Source organism: Phasianus colchicus, chromosome 2 (genome assembly GCF_987193195.1).
Source record: "Phasianus colchicus chromosome 2, bPhaCol1.hap1.1, whole genome shotgun sequence".
In the NCBI taxonomy this organism is placed as follows: domain Eukaryota; kingdom Metazoa; phylum Chordata; class Aves; order Galliformes; family Phasianidae; genus Phasianus; species Phasianus colchicus.
Genome location: NC_143437.1, coordinates 105095347 through 105115616, shown reverse-complemented (window position 1 = coordinate 105115616; position 20270 = coordinate 105095347). Strand labels below are relative to the sequence as shown.

The 20270-nt window shown below is 53.3% G+C and overlaps 1 protein-coding gene across 2 annotated transcripts; it reads right to left on the bottom strand.

Moving 5' to 3' along the window:
• Positions 1–922: 922 nt before the first annotated feature.
• Positions 923–20270, bottom strand: SCARA5 (scavenger receptor class A member 5). 2 transcript variants are annotated; one of them, XM_031603902.2, is made up of 9 exons: positions 20122–20270; positions 19768–19890; positions 17527–17655; positions 12704–13378; positions 9331–9411; positions 8274–8372; positions 4644–4691; positions 2216–2413; positions 923–1139 (listed from the first exon to the last, which is right to left on the bottom strand). In XM_031603902.2, the coding sequence occupies exons 2-9, from the start codon at positions 19877–19879 to the stop codon at positions 1003–1005; spliced, it is 1479 nt and encodes a 492-aa protein (XP_031459762.1). In that variant the 5' UTR covers positions 19880–19890; positions 20122–20270; the 3' UTR covers positions 923–1002. The 2 variants fall into 2 exon arrangements, with proteins under 2 accessions (XP_031459762.1, XP_031459763.1); XM_031603903.2 differs by having other exon boundaries at positions 2216–2410; positions 20122–20269.

Below are 20270 nucleotides of genomic sequence, written 5' to 3'. Positions count from 1 at the left end.
GATCCTCATTGGGGTCTCCAACCCCTAAGGGACGTACCTGCGGAGTCTCCAGCCGTTTCAGTGGTCAGTGTAAGGTCCCTAAGCTCTCCATGGAGTTTCAAGCTCCTAAGAAGGAGGGTCTCCATAGGGTCCCCAAGCCCTTCAGGAGGTCAGTGTGATGTCCTTAAGGCCTTTGAGGGATCTCTGGTATCCGACAAACTCCTGGGGTGTTCCCTGTAGGGTTTCCAGGCTCCTAAAGGGGGACCCTATGGACCTTGCCCTTTGAGAGATCTTCATGAGGTCCCCAAGCCTCTAGATGGGTCCCAAGTGGGGTCTCTAACATCTAATGGGGATCCCCATGGGGTCCCTAAGCCCTCTGGGGAGGATTTCCATGGAGTTCCAAACCCCTAGGGAATTCTCCATGGGATTCCCAGCCCTTCAAGGAGTTGCGTTGCCACGGTGTCCTCAAACCCTTGGGGCATCGTGTCCCTATAAAGGTGCCACGTGGGGGCAGTAGCTCCTCACACCCCGAGGGTGTAACGGTCTGGAACTTCCCTGCCTCTCTGCAACATCCCCAAACCCTCCCTCTGACTTCCCTCCCCCATCCCACACCCACCGCCCAGGGCTGTTCCCACACCCAAAACATCCGAGATGTTTTCCCCTCGTTTCCCGCAAGTGTGGGTTGAGCTCCGATTTCAACATCCCAAGCAGACACCTCCCTCCTCGCCTTGTGGGGCCCCCATTCAGCCACCACCTCTCCACCTTCCCCACTCTCTGTCCCCAAATCCCATTTGGATCAGGATCTCCCCCAAACCCCTAATCCCACCTCAAACACCGAGAGCCATCGTCCTGAGCACTGGGCTGGAGAACCCCCAATAGGGAACTCGAATAGGGAATCCTAATAGTAAACCCTAATAGGAAGCCATAATAGAGAAGCGTAATAGAGAATAATAAAAAAAGCATTTATTTCTCCAATAAAACCGTTTGGGAAATGCAGGTGAGGAGCACCGGGTGTCCCCACTGTCATGGTGTCACACACTTGACGCCCGCATCCTCTGCGTGGCCGCAGTTGGTCTTGCCCCAGCTGGAGAAGCTGCAGAGCAGCAGGCTGTCCTCAGTCCCCTTGCAGGAGACGTCGTCCATCCAGATCCTGCCCGTGCCTGCAGGATGGGGATGGAGAGGGGTCAGCTGCAGGAATGGGGATGAGGTGGAGTAGGGATGGGGTCGGGAACGGGGACAGGGATAGGGATGGGAATGGGTCAGATGTGGGGACAGGGATGGGATGGGATGGGATGGGGATAGGGATGGGATGGGGATAGAATGGGGATAGGGATGGGAATGGGAATGGGAAAGGGAAAGGGAAAGGGAAAGGGAAAGGGACAGGGACAGGGACAGGGACAGGAATGGAGATGGGTATGAGAACAGAGACAGGGATGGGGTTGGGGATGAGGATGAGGATATGGACAGGGATAGGGACACAGATGTGGTCGGGGATGAGGACAGAGATGCGGATGGGGACAGGGATGGGATCAGAGATAGAGATGGAATGGGGATAGAGATGGAGTCAGGGATGGGAATGGGGTCAGGGATGGCAAGGGGATGAGGATGAGGATGGGGACAGAGATGAGGATTGAAATTGGAATGAGGATGGGAGAGGAATGAGAATGGAGTTCGGGAAGAGGATGGACAGGGATGAGATTGGGGATGGAGTTGGGGATGAGGATAGGGACAGGGATAGAGACACAGATGTGGTCAGGGATGGAAAAGGAATGGGGATGGGGACAGGGATGGAGATGGGATGGGGATGAGGATGGGAATTGGAATGAGGATCGAAGTTTGGATGGGGATGAGGACACAGATATGTCAGGGATTGGGATGGGAACAGAGATGGGACTGGGGGTCAAGGATGGAGACAGGAATGAGGATGGGGACAGGGATGTTGATGAGGTCAAAGTTGGGGTTATGAATGGGGACAGGGATGGGGAGGGGACATCAATGGGGACAGAGCTGGCTGCTCTCCATGCACTCTTTCCAGCTGTGGCACCGGGGCACGGCACCACCTGCAGGGTCACCCCTGGGGTCTACATAATTTGCAGAGGCCACCAGCTCCTGGAGCTCAGGATGTCCTCATGAGGGGTTGGTTTCCAACCCAAACTCCCACAGCCCCGGGGGTGGTGCTGTCCAGCACTGCCATCCCAGTGTTGTCACTTGTTGTCACCCGCTACCACCTGCTCACCCTGGCCGAAGCGGGCCATGCGGTACACCTCCTCGGCGCCTCGGAAGCCCAGCATCCGGCACACCACGTCTCCATCCTTCTTGTCCCAGCCATCATCGCACACCGTGCCCCAACGGCGGTCATGGAAAACCTCCACGCGGCCCTCGTGGGGTCCCGAGCCGTTGACCAACCGGATCAACCCCTCCTCAGCAGCAGCTGCTGGGGACAGGAGGGATGTCAAGGGACATGGGGGGACACGACGGGACACAGGGGTGATGGGAAGGTTGGTGGGGCATCACCGTGCGATGTGGTGTTGGAGATGTCCCACTGTGGTTGTCACCAAGGCCACCCCAGTGGCTCACCATAGACCATATGGATCCCAGTGGCACCTCATGGGTCCCTACGGCAGCCCAGTAGAACTCTATGGACCCCAATAACATCCTACAATACCCCAGTAGCACCCCATGGACTCCTGTAGCACCCCATGAGAACCCTACTGCATCCCAGTAGCACCCTATGGGACCCCAATAGTCTCCAGTACCCCCAGTAGAACCGCAATAGCACATTACAGTATCCCAATAGCCCCTCACAGATCTCTATGGGGTCCTAATAGAACCTTATGGATTTCTATGAACCCCCTCTATGGCATCCCAATAGCATCCCATGGACCCCTGTTGAGCATCTCCTGGGCCATAATAGCACTCCTACAACACCCTGTGGACCCCCAGAGTACCCACAGACCCCTTATGACACCACTCTGGTACACCACAGACCCCTATGGCAGCCCAATAGAACAGTAGCACTCTATGGAACACCAATAACCCCCCAGGGCCCCGAGTAGCACACCAACAGCACCCTATGGAAACAGAAGAGCCACTCAGGAACTCCAATACCACCCAGTATGACTCCATGGACCCCCAGAATCACCCCAAATGAGCACCCCCACAGATCCTAATAGCACCCCAACAGCACCCCAATAACACCCTATGGATACCTATAGTCTATCTTAGACCCAGCAGCCTCCTAATAGCACCCTATGGGACCCAGAGTCTCCCAGGAACCCTATGGCACCCTACAGCATCCCAATAGCCTACTGCTGGATTTCTCTGGGATCTCGATAAAATCCTATGGGACTCCCTATCTCTACAGGACTCCCAAAGCACCCCAATAGTAGCACCTCAGTGGCACACCAATAGCACCCTATGGACCCCAAATGAGCACCTCATGGGCCCCAGTATCATCCAAACAGCTCCATAAGGACTCCCAGAACACCCCCAGAACCCAATAGCCCCCCAGTAGCACCCTATGAGACCCCAATAGTCCCTCAGGACCCACAGTAGCACCCCAATAGAACACTATGGAACCCTAGAGCCTCCAAGGACTCCTATGGCACCCTACAGCATCCCAATACCCCCCATGAATCTCTGTGGGATACCAATAGAACCCCGTGGAACCCCCAGAGTGCCCCAGTACCATCTCATGGACCCAGAATCCCAGCGTGGTTTGGGTCAGAAGGGACCTTACAGCCAACCCAGCCTCAACCCCTGCCATAGAGACACCTTATAGACCAAAGTTCCATCCATGGCCTTGAGCATCTCCAGGGATGGGGCAGCCATGCTTCGTTGGGCAGCCGTGCCAGGGCCTCATTGCGAAGAATTTCCTCCTAACATTTAACCTAAATCTCCCTCTTTTCATTTCAAGTCATTGCCCTTTTTATCAGCCAAGTGCCTCATACTCAGTAAGCCCTCAAATCATCATTCCACATTTTTTCCTGTGTGTTTGCTTTCCCTGCACCAATTCCTTCCGACCCCCTCAATGCCTCCCTCTGACCTTCCCTCCCCAGCAAAGCCAAAGCAAAACAAGAAAGGAAAAGCTGAAGGGGAGAAACAAATCCTGGTGGCTGTGAAAACAAGGACTGAGTCTTTGCAGCTGCACCGAGATAGCTCTGCTCTAATAGAGAACATCTGCCTGGTGAGGAGGGGGGCCAGGATGCAAACCCACCCCAAGGGCCACGCAGATCTCTTTTGTTTGGGATAAGGATGCATGCATCCAGCTTCCAGCCAGGTCTGCACCCATTCCATGTGTCCATGTCCTGTTTTAGGAACTTGAATCATTGGGCACGGTGAGGATGGGTCAATGGTTGGACATGGTGATCTTGGAGGTCTTGTCCAACCTCAATGATTCTATGTGTGAGCATGGTGGGGATGGGTCAGTGGTTGCACTTGGTGATCTTAGAGGTCTTGTCCAGCCTTAATGATTCTGTGATTCATCCTGGTGATGTTTTCCCAGCCCCTGATGCCCCAGGCTTGTTGCTTTGGTTTACCAAACTATTTGGCTAATGCCAGATGCTGAGGATAAGGAGCAAACAGCATCAAAACCAAGAGCAGAGGAGCCATCCTCAGCGTGTCCTGTGGGGAAAAAGCAGCAGGGGACATCCATGGACACTCACCCATGTCGCTGCCTCGGTCTCCCTTCTCTCCCTTTGGTCCTCGATCACCTGGGAAGAGAAAGAGTATGGGACATCAGCCTTGCTGAAAGGAGATGTGTGTCAGCCTCTAGCAAGGCAGTGGCTGCTGAACATGGAGCTGCTCTTGGGAAAAGAGTAATTTGCTGAGATCCCTCCCCTTGGTGGTGTGGGTGGAAAATTCAGGAGGAAAACAGATCTTTCTATCCTTTCCCAAGCAGAAGTTGTTCTGCCTCCCCAGCTTGGCACAAGGTTTCATTGGGGTTGTAATGAGATGATCCTTCAGGTCCTTCTCAACCCAAGCCACTCTGTGACTCTGTGACCTCCCCCTGCTGCTCAGACACAACTCAGGGAGCCCCAAATCCATGTGAAATGCCCTTAAAATGCTGCTTTGTGGCCATGCACAGCAGCTCCGGGTGCAGATAAAAGATGAAAAGCAGAGGGAACCCCAGGAGCTGAGGGCAAAGCTCCAACTGCCCCTTGAGATAATGGGAACCAAAAGCAGTGAGGTGCTGGAGCTGCTCCCCAAAACAAGAAGCTCTCCTCCCTCGTCTGCCTGTAGGAACAACAACCAACGCGCACGCACGCTTGGAGAAAAATAATAATAATAATAATAATAAAAGAAAAAAAAAAAAAAAGAAAAAGCGTGCAGGAAATTCTTGCCCTTTAACTTGGAGGCTCTGGGAAGCTGAGATCGCTCCCCCCGGGCAGTCCCAGCTGTGTCAGCTGGAGGAAGGCTGCCTGCAGCCCGCTCTGCTGATGGGAACCAGATGGCAGCAGAACCGAGAGCAGGAGAGAGGTGGGGGTGGGACATGGCAGCATGGGATGGGGTATGGACACAGCCACGCAGTGCCATGCTGTCACCCTACTGGGGGGGTAGCAAAGGGGTTCCCAGGTCTCAGTGTTACGAGGTCACAAAGAGCTGAATTGCGGTGCGCACTGCAATCCCTGCAGGGCCCTACAGTGCGTTGTATAGGAATTATTATAGGGAGATGCATGGGGGAGGGTGAAGCTCAAGGAACAGAAATGCTATCTGCAGCACTGGGCAAAAGTGTCGTGGTCTGAAAGTTCCAGTGTGAGAAATGTGAATCTATGATCTATAACCACGTGACTCTATGACTGCAGCATTGAAAACTTTCAGAAGAAGAAGATATTCAGGTTGGATATTGTTGGAAAAAAAGTCTGCCCAGAAAGAGCAGTGATGCAGTGGCACAGCTGCCCAGGGAGGTGGTGGGGGTCACCAAACCTGGAGGTGTTCCAGAACGGTGGGGATGTGGCACTGAGGGACGTGGGCAGTGGGCATGGTGGGGTGGGCTGGGTTGGATTTGGGGATCTCAGATGGCTTTTCCAACCTGAATGATTCTATCGTTTGATGACCAACTTGCAGACTAGGAAGATCAGTAGAAGATCAGTGCAGAATAGAAGCTGGGTCATGGTGGATACCAAAATGAATATGGGCCACCTTGCTGCTAAGGAGGCTTGTGGGGATCCCACCCATGGTCACGGCCATTTCCCACCCATAAAATCATAGAATCATGGAATCACTAAGGTTGGAAAATTCCTCCAAGATCACCAAGTCCAACCCCAAGCCACCCCCATCATGCCCACTGACCATGGACCTCAATGGTCTGGATGGATAAAGGGATGCTTTTAGGGTGCCTTGATGGATGCAGCCCTCGCTGACCTTTAAATTCAGTCCCAAACAGAAACCTCTTGCCTTGCCTGCATGAAGAGGAACCTCTCATTGCCCCAAATTTCCCCCCACCTCCGATTAATTTACTGCTTTCCCTCCCAAGCACACTGCCTACACAGCATTCCCTGGGACAGCATAAAGACAACTGATTTATGCTCACTCTTCAGAATGGCTTTTCCCATTTGGAAATGAGGGAAATAATCCCTTCCTGGGGTGATTTGGAGGGAAAATACATCGAGGATAGGAAAATAGTGATGAGAGGAAATAGGCAGGAAAGGAAAACCATCCCTCAGGGTGTCTGCAGTGTTTGGTACATTTTTCTCCAATGCTGTGACCCAGGAATTTTGGGGAGAACTTCCTACAGTGGGGACAGCCGGGATTTTTGGGGAGAGCCTTGTTACTCACCCCTGCTGTTATAGGGTTAGGGTCATGACAGGGGTGTACGCCTCTGCTTGAAGCCCCAGCTTGGAGAAATGCCTCACCCTGGGTCTGTTTCCTATAAATTTCAGAGAATCCCATAAACCGTAGAAATTCAGTGCTTGCCGCCAACGTGCTTTGTGAGTTATTAGAGAAGGGTTTGGAAGAAGCCCCCTGATCCTGAAAGATTTGGGATTTCATTGGGACCTGGGGCTGCCACAGGGTGGGACATATCTGTCATGGAGGGGCGGGACAGGGATGGGACAGGAGAGACACAGTGGTGGTGGCATCCCTGGATACAGGGACTGCTCCACAGCAGCAAGGAGATGCTAGCTAGAATCAATACATACCCATATACACAGACATATAGATACAATTAAATACTTCACCACTGCCTTTGGGGCCACCCAACTTTCTGCTTTCCATACCCAAGAGCAGAAGTGCTCAGCCTCCCTGGGCAAGGGGACTTGAGATGCAGAATGGCTTTGGAAATGTGTTGGAGAGCTAACAGGGGAATCGTAGAATCATTACAGTTGGAAAAGATCTGTAGGATCATCAATCCCAAAGTCAACATATCAACACCATTGCCGCTCATAGAATTATAGTATCGTTAAGGTTGGAAAAGACCTTTAACATCATCAAGTCCAACTGCAGCTGAGAAGTGGCCACGGTTCTTCTTGCTGTCATAGATCCAGAGTCCCAGAATGCCAGAATGCTTTAGGTTGGAAGGGACCTCCTGGCCTGGCCCCAAGCCCTGACCCAACCACCATCACCACAGAGATGCTCCAGAGGACCAGGAACAGACTGTGGGCATTTCACTAGAGGAAACTGGTGCAGAAAACTGCTGGAAGAGACAAACAATATGTATGGGGACATCCCCAAGAAGGCACAGCCGGAGCCAGGGCGGTGTCACATCCCTGGGCTGGGCTCTTCCTGCCTCCTCCATTTTGGGATGGAAAGAGCCTGTTTTGGGAGCTGGCATCACCCATCCCAATTTAGGATAGTTTCTTTTAAAAGGTCCCTTGGGTGTGCCTTGCCTTGCTGTGTGTGGGCGCCTTCCGTGCTCAAACCACAGCGAGTCAGGAAGGGAGCACAAAAACAAAGCTCTTCACTCCTGTTGCTCTCTATAGGGAAGATGCTCATGCCCACACCAAGTGTACACTCCCAGAGCATCCCCATGCTCACCCATCCCAAAGCAGAGGTTCTATGCCCCTATAGCAGTGCTTCCCAGAGCCCCTCCGTGTCCAAGAAGCCCCTGGTGTGCCCCGTCACTCCCATGGTACTAAGGGATGTGGGTTAGGAATAGCATTCAGCAGGTCAAGCTAATGGTTTGGTCAACCTGAAAATCTTTTCAACCCATGGTTTAGTGGGTTGGTGGTGATGGATTGATGGTTGGACTTGGTGATCTCAGTAGTCTTTTCCAGCCTTAATGACCCAATAATTCTATGTCCCACCCATAACAGAGGCTGGTCCTTACCCTTGATCCTAGTTCTGTTGGTCCTTACCTTTGAATCCCCGCATCCCAGCTGGGCCCATAGGGCCGAAGTCTCCTTTGTCCCCCTTCAAGCCACGTGGTCCTGGTAGTCCTCTCTCCCCAGGCATCCCTGGAGCAAGGATGGAAGCAAAGGGGTCACAGTGCAGCACAGGAACCACCCCATGAGAGCCCCCCACCCTCGGCACCGAGCTGTGCCCCTCTTGGGCTGAACTTTCTGGGAATCCCAGGGTTTTCCTCTGGTTTGAAGAAGGAAAAGCCACCGAGGTGAACTTGGGTTCCAGAGGCAATGGGGACTGAATTCTGAGCTGCACTATGGGGAATCACAGTGGGGCAGGAGCTGGTCCTGGTTTGGGGGCAGGAGGGCAGAGCTGCAGTGCTATGGGGATTTACCCCAACTGCATCCAAAAATGCACCGGAAAAAAGCGAGGTGGAGAAAGACCCCAAAATAACATCTCTTCCCAAAGGTGAACCCTCCAGAGATCGTTTTGTTTTTCTGTTTAAAGAAAAAAGAAAGAAAAAGAAAAAAAAAAAAGAAAAAAAAAAGGAAACAAACCAGATGATGTATTTCTGATGCTCGTAACGCCCAAGAAAAACAGCCATGAATCTGTCAGCACATAAAAAAAAATATCTCTTGGTGAAAGGAGTGTGGGCAGCCAGTGCTGGGGAGAGCAGCTGGATTTCCACCACCATGGGGATGTAGGGCATTAAAAAAGGGGGGGGTCCAGGGCTCTGAGCCCCTCTGCTGTGACACTGGCAGACCCATGTGGGTCAGGGTGATGGGATCCTGGCACTGCTGTGTGTCTGCATCCTGTATGTAAACCCACCACTTCTGTGTTGGGCTGAAAATGAGAACCAGGCTCACGCCGAGGCCAGTTTCTCAGGGTATGTGAGGGTCTTCTCTTGTATTTTAAATTGAATTTGTCTCGAAAACAATGGTTTGAATTAAGAAGGGGGGGAAAAAAAAAAAAAAGCATTCTTGGCATTGAAGAAAGCATCCGATGAAAAGTCCCTAAGCATCAGTGCCCCACAGAAGGAGGAGCCCATAGGGCTGCCCCATAAGTCCTTACCTCGCAGGCCAGGTGGGCCGGGCCGGCCAGGCTCCCCCTCCATCCCTTCATGGCCAGGGTCTCCCTTGGGTCCTGGGGGCCCTGGAACACAATGGGGTTGGTTGCAGTGATGCACAGCACTTGCTGTGTCCATGTGGGGTCCTTCAGCTCCGGCTATGGGACAGCGGAGGACACTGCCAGCAGCCCTGTCCCCTGCTCTGTGCATGTTAAAGGACCATAGTAACTCCATCAACCTCAGCTGATTTGTGCATATATATTTATGTATATAATTATCATAAGTATTATCCTCTTTTTCCTCTTCCTTCGTATCTTCCACCTGAATGTGACCTGAAAGGAAAATCCAGTTTGCTGGAATTTCCTTTTGAGCAAAATTTGTGGCATTTCCATTGAAATATCTTCCAGGAAAGAAATAAAAAAAATAATAATAATAATAATTTTCTTTTTCTTCTTTTTTTTTTTTTTTAAAGCTCTTTGGAAATATTGAGATGAGCCTTTAGGAGTGGATTTACAGCACAGACATCACCCCTGGCTGGGAATGAGCCATTGGTGATCACTTTTGTTGTGAGTGAGCAGAAAGTCCAAGCAGTGACAGAGCCTGCAAGGGGCCAACTTCACGAAGCTGAAAACAATTATGGGCTGAATCTGCTGGAAGAACTTGGACAGAAAAGAAATGATTCATGGGATAAGTGAAAATAGGGCAGAGAGAGGTCTGGAGGGTCATTTGGTCACTGTCCTACCACGCCAGGGTGATAATTGGAAACCATAAAACTCTGTTTTCCTAGAAACCCAAAAAGCCACAGTCTGACAGTTGTGCAGAAAAACAACAGACAGCCAGGGTGGTGATGAGGGATCATAGAATCACAGAATGATTAAGGTTGGAAAAGACCTCTAAGATCACCGAGTCCAACTGTTGACCCATCATCACCATGCCCACTAACCACGTCCCTCAGGGCCAGGACTGGGAGAGGGGGGCACTCAGCAGTTCTAAATAAGATGAAGGATTTATGAAACTAAGAAATTAAGGGATTAAGAAATTAAGAGCAGTGCCCTGTGGTTTGCCATGGGGACGACGTGTGGTGGGGCTGGCAGAGGCATGCAGGGAGTGATGCAGCAACATGGACACCCTGCCATGGGAATAGGTCTGCTGAGAAAAACTGAATAGATGGGTCAAAAAATTAAGAAATATGAAGGATATGGATGCATGAATGGGTGGTGCTATGTACAGCCATTGATTTTCTGTCCCCTGAAAGAGCAAGAGGGAGGCCAAGTCCTGTTCATGCACCCATTGTGGGCACCTCTTGGTGGGGTGGTTGTAGTTGCTGCAATGCAACCCTTCTCCTCTTCCTTATCTTCATCATCTCATCATCTCATCATCACCATCACATTATCTCAGCATTACCTCATCATTATCGTCTTATTCCATCCCATCCCATCCCATCCCATCCCATCCCATCCCATCCCATCCCGTCCCATCCTGTCCTGTCCTGTCCTATGCCATTCCCTCCCATCCCATCCCATCCCATCCCATCCCATCCCATCCCATCCCATCCCATCCCATCCCATCCCATCCCACCCCCATCCCAGATAGCCTTCCATGAAACATCAGGGACGCCAAGGGCATAGACAGGTGAAGACAGCACAAGGTTTCATGGCAGATGGCCACAGGTGACTATCAACCATGTCTGGTCCATAAGACCTGGGACTGGAGAACACAGCTAGGGACAGGACGTGCTGCACTTGTCCCACGTTCCCTTTCCCTAACACCAGAGGTCAGACACTGGGGACAGCAAATCTGTTAGCTGGCTCCAAAATTTACTCATCCTTCAAAACTGTCCCCACCACAATGAGTCCAGTGGTCCATCAGCCAGTACAGCATATCCTAGAGGACAACCTGATCTAGTAGGTGGCATCCTCCTCACAGCAGGTTGGGACTAGATGACTTTTAATATTCCTTCCATCCCAACCATTTTATGATTCTATGATTCTATGTCTCTTTGACCTTTAAAGACCTTTCCAACCCAACCATTCTATGGCTCTGTGATCTTTAATGACCCTTCCAACTCAATGAATCTACGACCTTTAAGGTCCCTTCCAACTCAATCCATTCTGTGGTTCTAAGATCTTTAAGGTTCCTTCCAGCCTAATCATTCTATGATTCTATGGTTATGATTCTGCTGTTAGGTGGCTGAAGCTGCTGCAGCTCCAGGTGCTGCAAAGCCACATTTGTCCCTTCCTGGCTCAGCTGACAGCCAGACAGATCCAGTTCTTTGGCAGCCCTTGCACTACCCATCTGGTATTTTGGCAAGGAGCACAGGAAAATACTCATCGTGGACTGAGGACATTGGAACTGGAAGCTGGTGTGAATTGGATCCCACTGAACCTGCTTATGTTTCAGCCAGTGAAAACCCATCTGTCCATGATGTGACTGAGGAGCAGCAAGAAGAGCACCTCTGTGCTTGTTGTGCATATGCCATTGCCTGAGACAATAATCTCATAATTGTCAAAAAAGGATTTCTGCAAAACTAGGGGCAGTGGTTAAGAGAGGATGGGTTGGTTATTTGGAATGGGCTGCAGGTAGAGATGAGAACATGGGAAGGGAAACATGCAAAGAAGAAGATCACAGAATCACAGAATGTCTTGGGTTGGAAGGGACCTCAGAGATTGTTGAGTTGGTTGCCAACCATTGAATCAGGCACTACATCAGGCTGCCCAGACCCCATCCATGACCCTGGGCACCTCCAGGAATGGGGCATCCACAGCTTCTCTGGGCAGCAGTGCCACAGCCTCACCACTCTATGAGTGAAAAATTTCCTCCAACATCAAATATGTGATATACATATTAGAGATATCTGATAAAGATACATGGTTAAGCAAGTGATGTGATGGGTGATGAGTGAGGGGACCTGGTGGGAAAACTTCTGCTTGACCACTGCAGCAGCACACAAAGCCCCCTGCCTGCTGCACTCAGCCTGGTCTGCGGTCAGCAGGGACCTGGCAGAGGTTTAACCAGTGAGAAAAATCCAGGAGGTCCCTAATGTGGACCAGAGAGAACTTGGAGGGACACTGATAGAGCGCCCAAGGTGATGGAGACACCTGAATACCACACCAAGAATTAGTCTGGAGACTAGATGTTCTCCAGATGTCCTTTCCAACCCCTACGATTCTGTGGTTCTGTGACAGATTTGGTCTATGCAGAGTTCCTGAGATGTTCCCAAAGGAAATCCCCATGTCACCAGGGCCACCCAAAGCACCAAGGACAACCCCATTGCAGGGGAGTTGGACCAGATGGCCTATAAAAGCCCCTTGCAACTCAAACCGTTCTATGATTCTCAGCATCAACCAGGATGCTGCTTACTAAAGGACCTCGACCTACCCCGTATGATGGAGATGTTCTTCAGTGCAATGGAGTGCTCCCAGTCCTTGAGACGTAGGTCCTCCGTCACGTTGCCGAGGATGGCCAGCTCGTGCTTCAGCTGCTCCTCCATGGCGATGTGGATGAGCCGCATCCGCCGGGCGTCCTCGGTGGCATTGCTGATCAGCACCTGCAGGTCCTGGATGCGGCTGTGGTGGACGTTGACATCGTAGGAGAAGGTCCTGTTCATGGCATCGGCGGCTCCACTGACGGCTGTCACCTGCTCGCTCAGGCCCTCCAGCCTGCTGCCCAAGTGGCTCAAGAGGTGCTCGTGGTGTTGCAGCAGCAGCCTGCTGTTGTTGCCTTCCACCGAGAGCTTGTAGAGCTCCTGCTGGGCTGCATCGCCCTGCAGGGCCAGGCTGTCCCACAGGTTGGCCACGGCCCTATCGGTTTGGCCAGCCTGGGTCTGCAGGCTCCACAGGAGGCCTTCCAGCTTCTGCAGCGAGCCCGTCATAAGGAACAAGGAGTCCGAGTGGTTCTGAAGAAGGTCCTGGAGCCTCCAGATGTGATCCATCACATCCCCCTTCAGAGGGAGGTGCAGCAGCTTCAATTGCATGTCCCGGAAACTCTCATTGAGGCGGTTCACGTTCCCCATCAATGCCTTCAGGTCCTCAGGGGAAGTCTGCGGCCTGGAGACTGCGAGGGAGAGAAGGGAAAGGGGCATCAGGAAGGAGATGGGGCTTGGCAGAGGTGTGCACAAAGCATTTGGGCATCTCCCGTTCTGAGGTGCTCCACTGATCCATCCACCCACCCACCCATCCATCCATCCATCCATCCACTCATCCACCCATTTGTCCATCCACACATCTATTCATCCATCCATCCATCCATCCATCCACTCATCCACCCATTTGTCCATCCACACATCTATCCATCCATTCACCCATCCATTCATCCATCTACCCATCCACCCATTCATCGACCCACCCAACAATCCGCCACTCATCCACTCATCCGTCTACCCATCCACCCATCTATCCATCCATCCATCTACCCATCCATCCATCCACTTATCATCACAGAACCTCAGAATCCCAGGGTGCTTGGGGCTGGAGGCACCCCTGGATCCTTCTGGTCATCCCCCTCACCACTGCAGGGCTGCGCAGAGCAGGGTGCCAAGCACCACGGCCAGGGGCTGTGGGAGATGCTCAAGTAGAAGCCCTCTCAGCTTTCTATTCCTTGTGCCAGGGCTCTGGCATCTGCCTGCACACCAGTGCTGCTGATGGGCAGAGAGGAGCTCCTGGGCTCCAGGCTATGCCCAGTGCCCCTGAGCAGAGCCCAGCCCTTTCCCCTTGCACCTCCTGTAGGGATTTATGGACGTGGTAGGATCCCTCTGAGCCTCCCTGCTCCAGGCTGAGCAGTTTCATTCTGTGCCTTTCCCTTCAGCCAACTGGCTGCTGAAAGTGTCCACTTCCCTTTGCACACACAGATCCCTCCCCAGACACAAATCTCCAAATTGCTTCTTCCCCTGCAGAGCTTTTAAATTTAATTTAACAACCAGGTTTCTCCCCTGGCTGGAACACAAAGCTCTGCTCTGTGATGCAGCCCAGTGGGTTGGCTCTGTGGTCCTTGTGGAGGAGGTGAGAGGAAGGGAGGGATGGAGGGATAGAAGAAAGGATGGTGGGATGGAGGGAGGCAGAGAGAAAGGGATTGAGGGAAGGATGGAAGGATAGAGAAATAGAAGGAGAAACGAAGAAATGGAGGGAAGGATAGAGATGGAGGGAAGGATGAATGGAGAAAGAGCTGGAAGGAAGAATGCAGAGATGGAGGGAAGGATGGAAGGGTGAAGGGATAGAAAGATGGAAGAAGAGAAAGAAATGGAGGGAAAGATAAAGAGATAGAGGGAAGAACAGAGGGAGAGAGAAAGGGATGGAAGGAAGGATAAAGAGATGGAGATAGGGATGGAGGGAAGGAAGCCATCCAGCTGAGACATCCATCTACCCTCAGGCCCCACATCTCCCTCCAGCAATGAGGGAAGCAATGAAAAGCCCTGGAGCCCACAGGCAGCTGGAGGCAACATGTCCCTTGTGTGCTGTGTTCAGTTCCCATACTACCTCTCCATGCACACAGCCCCGTGCCAGCAGCCTTGTGCTCCCACAACCCCAATGCCAGTATGGTCCCATTGCTGCTGCTCCTCCCCTGCTGTTGAGAAGCAGATGGGAAAGGAAAGGCTTTGTCCCAAGAAAAGGCATGAAATATTGAGCCTGATAACGCAGGGCAAGTCCTCATCCTGACCCATCGGAAGGGAGGGGAATGGCTGTGAGTAATGAGGATGAATGTGACACCACTCATCAGGCAAAGCTGCAGGCATTGGGATGAGCCAGGGGAGCACAACATGGGTGTGTTGGTCCCACAGCCTCCTTGTTTGCTTTTGTTTGCTTGAAAGCTGGACCTGGGAACTGGAGGGTGTTTATTAGAGCTGCCAGAAGCCTGCAGCACGCACACAAATGCACACACGCAGCTTGTACACGTGCACACACACATACACTAATGCATGCGTGCACACAAACACATTCATTTATAGAGCACAGCTGCATGCACACAGTGTATATTCACAGCTGCATGCAGCACAGACCCTCACGTGCGACAGTACAAGTGCACACAGTGCCAATGCACACCCATGTACACAAGCACCTGGCAAGGCCACCCCAAATACCACCCTGCTGCCAGCTCAAGCACGAGGCCTGGCAGTGCTGGGGCTGAGCTCATGGTCCCCAAAGGGCTCGGCAAACAACTGCTCCCTCCCTGCTATTGTTTTGTTGGGACACATCGTCCTTCTGGCTGCTGTCCCCAGCATCTCCTGGCTCGGCTCCCCAACCCCATGTCCTGCCCTGGGAGCACCCATGTGCTGCAATGCCCTGCTCTTTCCCAAGGAATTGCAAGTCCTTCCCCGAGCATTGCTCCAGCTGCAAGCTGCACGGTGCTTGCACTCTCACCCCATGCACACAGAAAGGTGCAACATGAAGGGGGTGCATGAGGAGCTGGGAGTGAGCACAGTCAGCACAGCTGACCCTAAGGAACCAAAGGGATGCTCCATGGCGTCGTGCTCAGCAATTGAAGTGGGGGAAGAAGGTGGAAGAAGGGGATTTTTGAGGCGGTTGCATTTGTCTTCCCATTATGAGGTGCCAAAATGCGCACGCATGGCAGTGGGGTGCAGCTCCATCCACCAGCATGGTTGGATGCCCACCCTGAGGCACTCCAGCACATGCAAAAGAGAGCAGAGCCCATCAGAGTGCAACCAGCTCAGGCTCTGTGCTCTTTTAGGGCACGAGGAGGGCTCAGCTGTGTTTTCAACCCCATAACCCCGAGCTCTGTGTTCCCCAACCACGTGCCTTCAGCCCCAGCGCGTGCCTGTGGGCTGATCCCACCCTGCAATCCATTCCCCCTTGGCAGCCCCGCTGATCTCTCCCTTCCACATCGCCTTTCTGCTGGTGCCTGGAAGAGCCAAGCAGGAGGGAGTGTGCATCCCAGGGGCGCAGCCAGAAAACCGCTACAACAAACTCTTGCAAAAGAGGATATTAAAAGCAGGCTGCATTTAAAGCACCGTTTTTTTGTTTTTTCTCCCCGCTTTTTTTTTTTTTTTTTTTTTTTTTTTTTTGCACCCAAAACATCCTGTTTCCTCAGTTCTTAAGTGGTTTAAGGTTTTGTTTTGCTTTGTTTTTTTTTTTTTTGTGGTTTACTCATTTTCTGACTTTTGCCAGCTCTGGACACGCACCTAGCTCAGTGGGATGCTGCAGGGCTGAGCCTGATCCTGGGTACCTCAAGGCATGGGGTGGGCTGAAGGGCCTGGCCCTCCCCCTCAAAGGCAACTGGGACTTGATTCATGGGCAGAGCCGGGATCTCAGTGCCCTTGGAGGGCTGCAGGACATGAAGCCCTGAAGATGCCCCATCTGCAGCTCTCCCTGCTCCTATCAGACACCTCGATCCTGTTCCTGTTATTGCTGGAGCTGCTTTCAGCAAACAGCTGCGGCTCAGACCAGGATGAGTGTGCCTGTCCCAAGCCCTTTGCACAATTCATGGCATCCCCAGCGCGGGGTTTCTCGGTCCAACAACAACATTAAAACAATGTAATGCAAGAAATCAGTGGGAGAGGCTTCAAAATTCCAGCAAAAACTCCGCTGTCCCTTCATCAGCCCACAGAAAGCAAAATCCACCCTTTGCAAAGGGATGGTCCTTGGGGTCGCATCTCCTGCCCGTGTTTTGGAGCAGTCCTGTGCTTGTTGGGGGCTGGAGATGGATGATCTCCGAGGTTCCTTCCAACCCAATCCATTCTCTGACTGTGTGATAGCTGTTGTGGTGTCCCTGCCGTGCAGGGCCATGGAAAGGAATACAGACCAGTGCTCAAATGGAGTCCAGGACTTTGGGACAAGGGAGGACAAAAGGTAGCAGTGGTACAGGGCAGAGCCAACCCCGTGGGATGTGTGCACGGGGCTGAGGTTGCAGTGTGGGGTGGGAGCCTGAAGTCTGTGCTGGCTCCACAGAACAGAACAAGAAGGAAGGGACCCACAGAGGTCTTTGTCCAAGCTCCAGTACCACACAGTACCACCCAAAATCAAACCCTGTGTCTCTTTGGGAGCCATGCTCACTGCCCTGGGGAGCCCATTCTATGCCACATCCCATAGACCAAGCTGCCCACAACCACATCCAACCTGCTCTTCCAGGGATGGGTTCCTGCCTCACAAACAGCAGCCCCCATCCCCATCCCCTCTCCCTCAGACGGATGCCATCAGCAGGTTTCCATTCCATCCCGCTCATGGGTGTGTGGCCCCTCGCTCAGCCCTTACCTGCAAGGATGAAGACACCAACGAGGATGAGGAAGACGAGGAGGTAGAGCCCCAACACAGCATACTTGAGTGCTGCCAGGGAGCCCAGCCGCCCACAGCGTCCGGCGGCCTTCATCCTGTGCCCAGCACCTGGGGACAGAGTGGGTGTCATAGGGAGCACCCGGCCAGTGTGGGTCCATCATCTCCAGGAGCCAATCTGCCGACATCTCAGCTGTCACAATGCTGTCAGCAATGCAGCAGGTGAGGCTGGTCGGATTCTGCCCCCTCCCAGCACTTTGGTGCACCCAACTGGATGCATCCAGCAGAAAGATTGAAGAGGGTGAGGCACAATGGCCCCAAAGCCAAACCCAATGGGGAGGAGACCACACTCATCCACGCCCATGAGCAATGCCTGCATCCAGCAGAGAACATCACTGTGGGGCTTGGGGAGCCCACGCCATCCCATTCAATAGGCACTCCTTGGGACCAAGATGGGGATATGAGGGACAAGGGGCTTCTCCAACCCTAACAACTCTATCATTCTGTGATCCCATTGCACCCAGGTCTTCCCCAGCCACGGGTGGTGTGTCCCTTCTGCCCAGGTTCAGGGGCCTCGTGAAACCCTCCAGCCAATGAAGGACAACATTGGGTGTAGGGCTCAACACGGAGCAGTTTTACGGCAGAGGGAGGTTAGTGACCAGGCTCTGAGATGATGAACTGCTATGGTCCTGCTGGCTGACCCCAGGATCCCATGGGATCCCAGGTCTGAGGGCACCCGGAGCAGCGGAAGGTGCAAGGGCAGCTCTCACCTCCCAGCAGCCTCACTCCCTGTAAAGTGCAGCTCATTACCCACATACGGTTCCCATTTGCTGCTCGGGGCATGCTGTCACCGGCCAAACAGATGGAACCGAAGGTTTCATAATGAGCAAAGCTGCAATATTTTTCTGACATTAACACTTATATCAGGTCCTGGGAGGCTCCGGGAGGAGCTGGCCTCGAGCCCTGAACCACCCACTCCTCCCTGCTCACCACACGAGCAGCCCAGGGCTGTGCTTCGGCTCGTAACCAAGGGGAAAAGCAAATATTTCTCCCCTGCCCATCCCCAAGGGAGCTGAGCTGTGTGCTCTGCCCGGCCCCAGAAGAAGGTGGGGACTGAGAGCAGGGTTGATCCCCAGTCTCATTTAGAGATCCCTGTGTTGCTACCCCAAAGTAGGGGAGCAGTGTTTGCATGCATCCCTCCTCATCCTCATGCTAGGATGAGCCTTGCCTTGTGCCAAAGCCTCACAGGCTCAGGGCTGACCTTGCTCTGCCCAGGGAATCATCCCACGCAGCTCCAGAGTGAACACAACCCCCTGGATCCCACAACAGTGGGTGGGGATGGGATTCCCTGCAGCAAACTGTGTATATAGGGAAAGCAAGGGAAGAGAGGTTTGGGCCCTGGAGACACAGGGGTTGTTGATCCAGCACATGGGGCAGCACGCTGCTGCACAGTGCTACAGCCAGGGCTTGGCTGCAGAGGGCTCCAGTCCTTCCAGCTCCTGCTCCGTGCCAGCACTGAGCTCTGCTGGGGTGGTCCACGTGCTGCGGGGTCAGGGGGAGCATTGCAGGGTGACATAGGGTGTGGGTAGCAGCACAGCATCTCAGCATGCACTGCCGTGAGAAATGACCCACAGACCCAAAGCTGTGCCCATCCCAAGGGCTGGAGCACCATAGGAACACCACAGCTCTTCTCGCCTTGAGCCACCTGCACAGCGTGAGCATCCACACAGCAATTTGGCAGTGCCTGGATGCAGCCTGCCCAGCCTCCCCATCACATCCAGGGGCTGCCCCACGTGTGTGAGCCTGGGAAGGCATCAGTGATATGAGCAATGTTCTGCCTGCTTCGGGGGAGGTTGTTCCGTGGTACATGCTCTCGTGATGGGGACCAAGCCAGGATTAAGTGGAAGAAGCACTTTGTATGCCAAGAGAAAAGAAAAACGGGCATCTCTGGGCAAAAACACATGCATGAGAGCTGGAAGCTCAAACTCTCCCCACTAAAAAAAGCACCTCGAGCACAGCCCTGGTCAGCAGCAGAGCCCATTGAGATCCTATAGGAGTGCTCATCCCCACATGGGACCAGAAAGGACAGACAGAACAGCAGAGGAGGCGCAGGGAGCTCTGTGCAGTGGGATTGCCTGAGCACTTCTCCCAAAGAACTGCAGTGGAAGTGGAGCTCCCTGCTCTGGGTGGTTTCTGCCCCCAAACGCAGCACGCAACACTCACCGTCCTCGCAGAGGTTCAGCTTGGAGAGGTTCCTGCCCTCGAAGGGCTCCTCGAAGATGGAGCCGTTCTCCCTCTCGCTGAAGGTGTGCAGGTACATGGCCTTGTTCTCCATCCTCCCGCTGCCTGCGGGGCACGAGGGGAAGAGCGGAGAGGGCTGGAGCCGGGAGCATCCCAGCACCACGGTTCTCACCCGGCAGCATCCCCAAGGGGAATCAAACCAAACCGGCAGGGATGCTCGGGATGGAGGCACCGGAGGCTGCGGGCAAACATCGATCCCCACACATCCCCCCGGGCTGTCCATCCTTCTGCTCCCCCCACCGCCCCCTTCCCATTCCCGGGAAGTTCCCCACTCACCCACGCAGGACGGGATTCCCGTAGTTCTCAACACCCCCAACGCAGCGCGATGGCCGGGATAGGAAAAGACAGCGAGGGCCCGGCGACTTCTCCCCGCCACCCACCCGAACCCCCCCAACCCCCCCAGCCGCCTCCCATGGGCTCCCGGC

Excerpts from the sequence above, each read along its gene's own strand:
- SCARA5 (XM_031603902.2), bottom strand. The coding sequence starts at position 19,879 with ATGGAGAACAAGGCCATGTACCTGCACACCTTCAGCGAGAGGGAGAAC. Across the intron at positions 8,373-9,330 it reads CGGCCCACCTGGCCTGCGAG|GGATGCCTGGGGAGAGAGGA; the intron begins GTAAGGACTTAT and ends TCCTTGCTCCAG. Across the intron at positions 4,692-8,273 it reads TGGGATGCGGGGATTCAAAG|GTGATCGAGGACCAAAGGGA; the intron begins GTAAGGACCAAC and ends TTCTCTTCCCAG.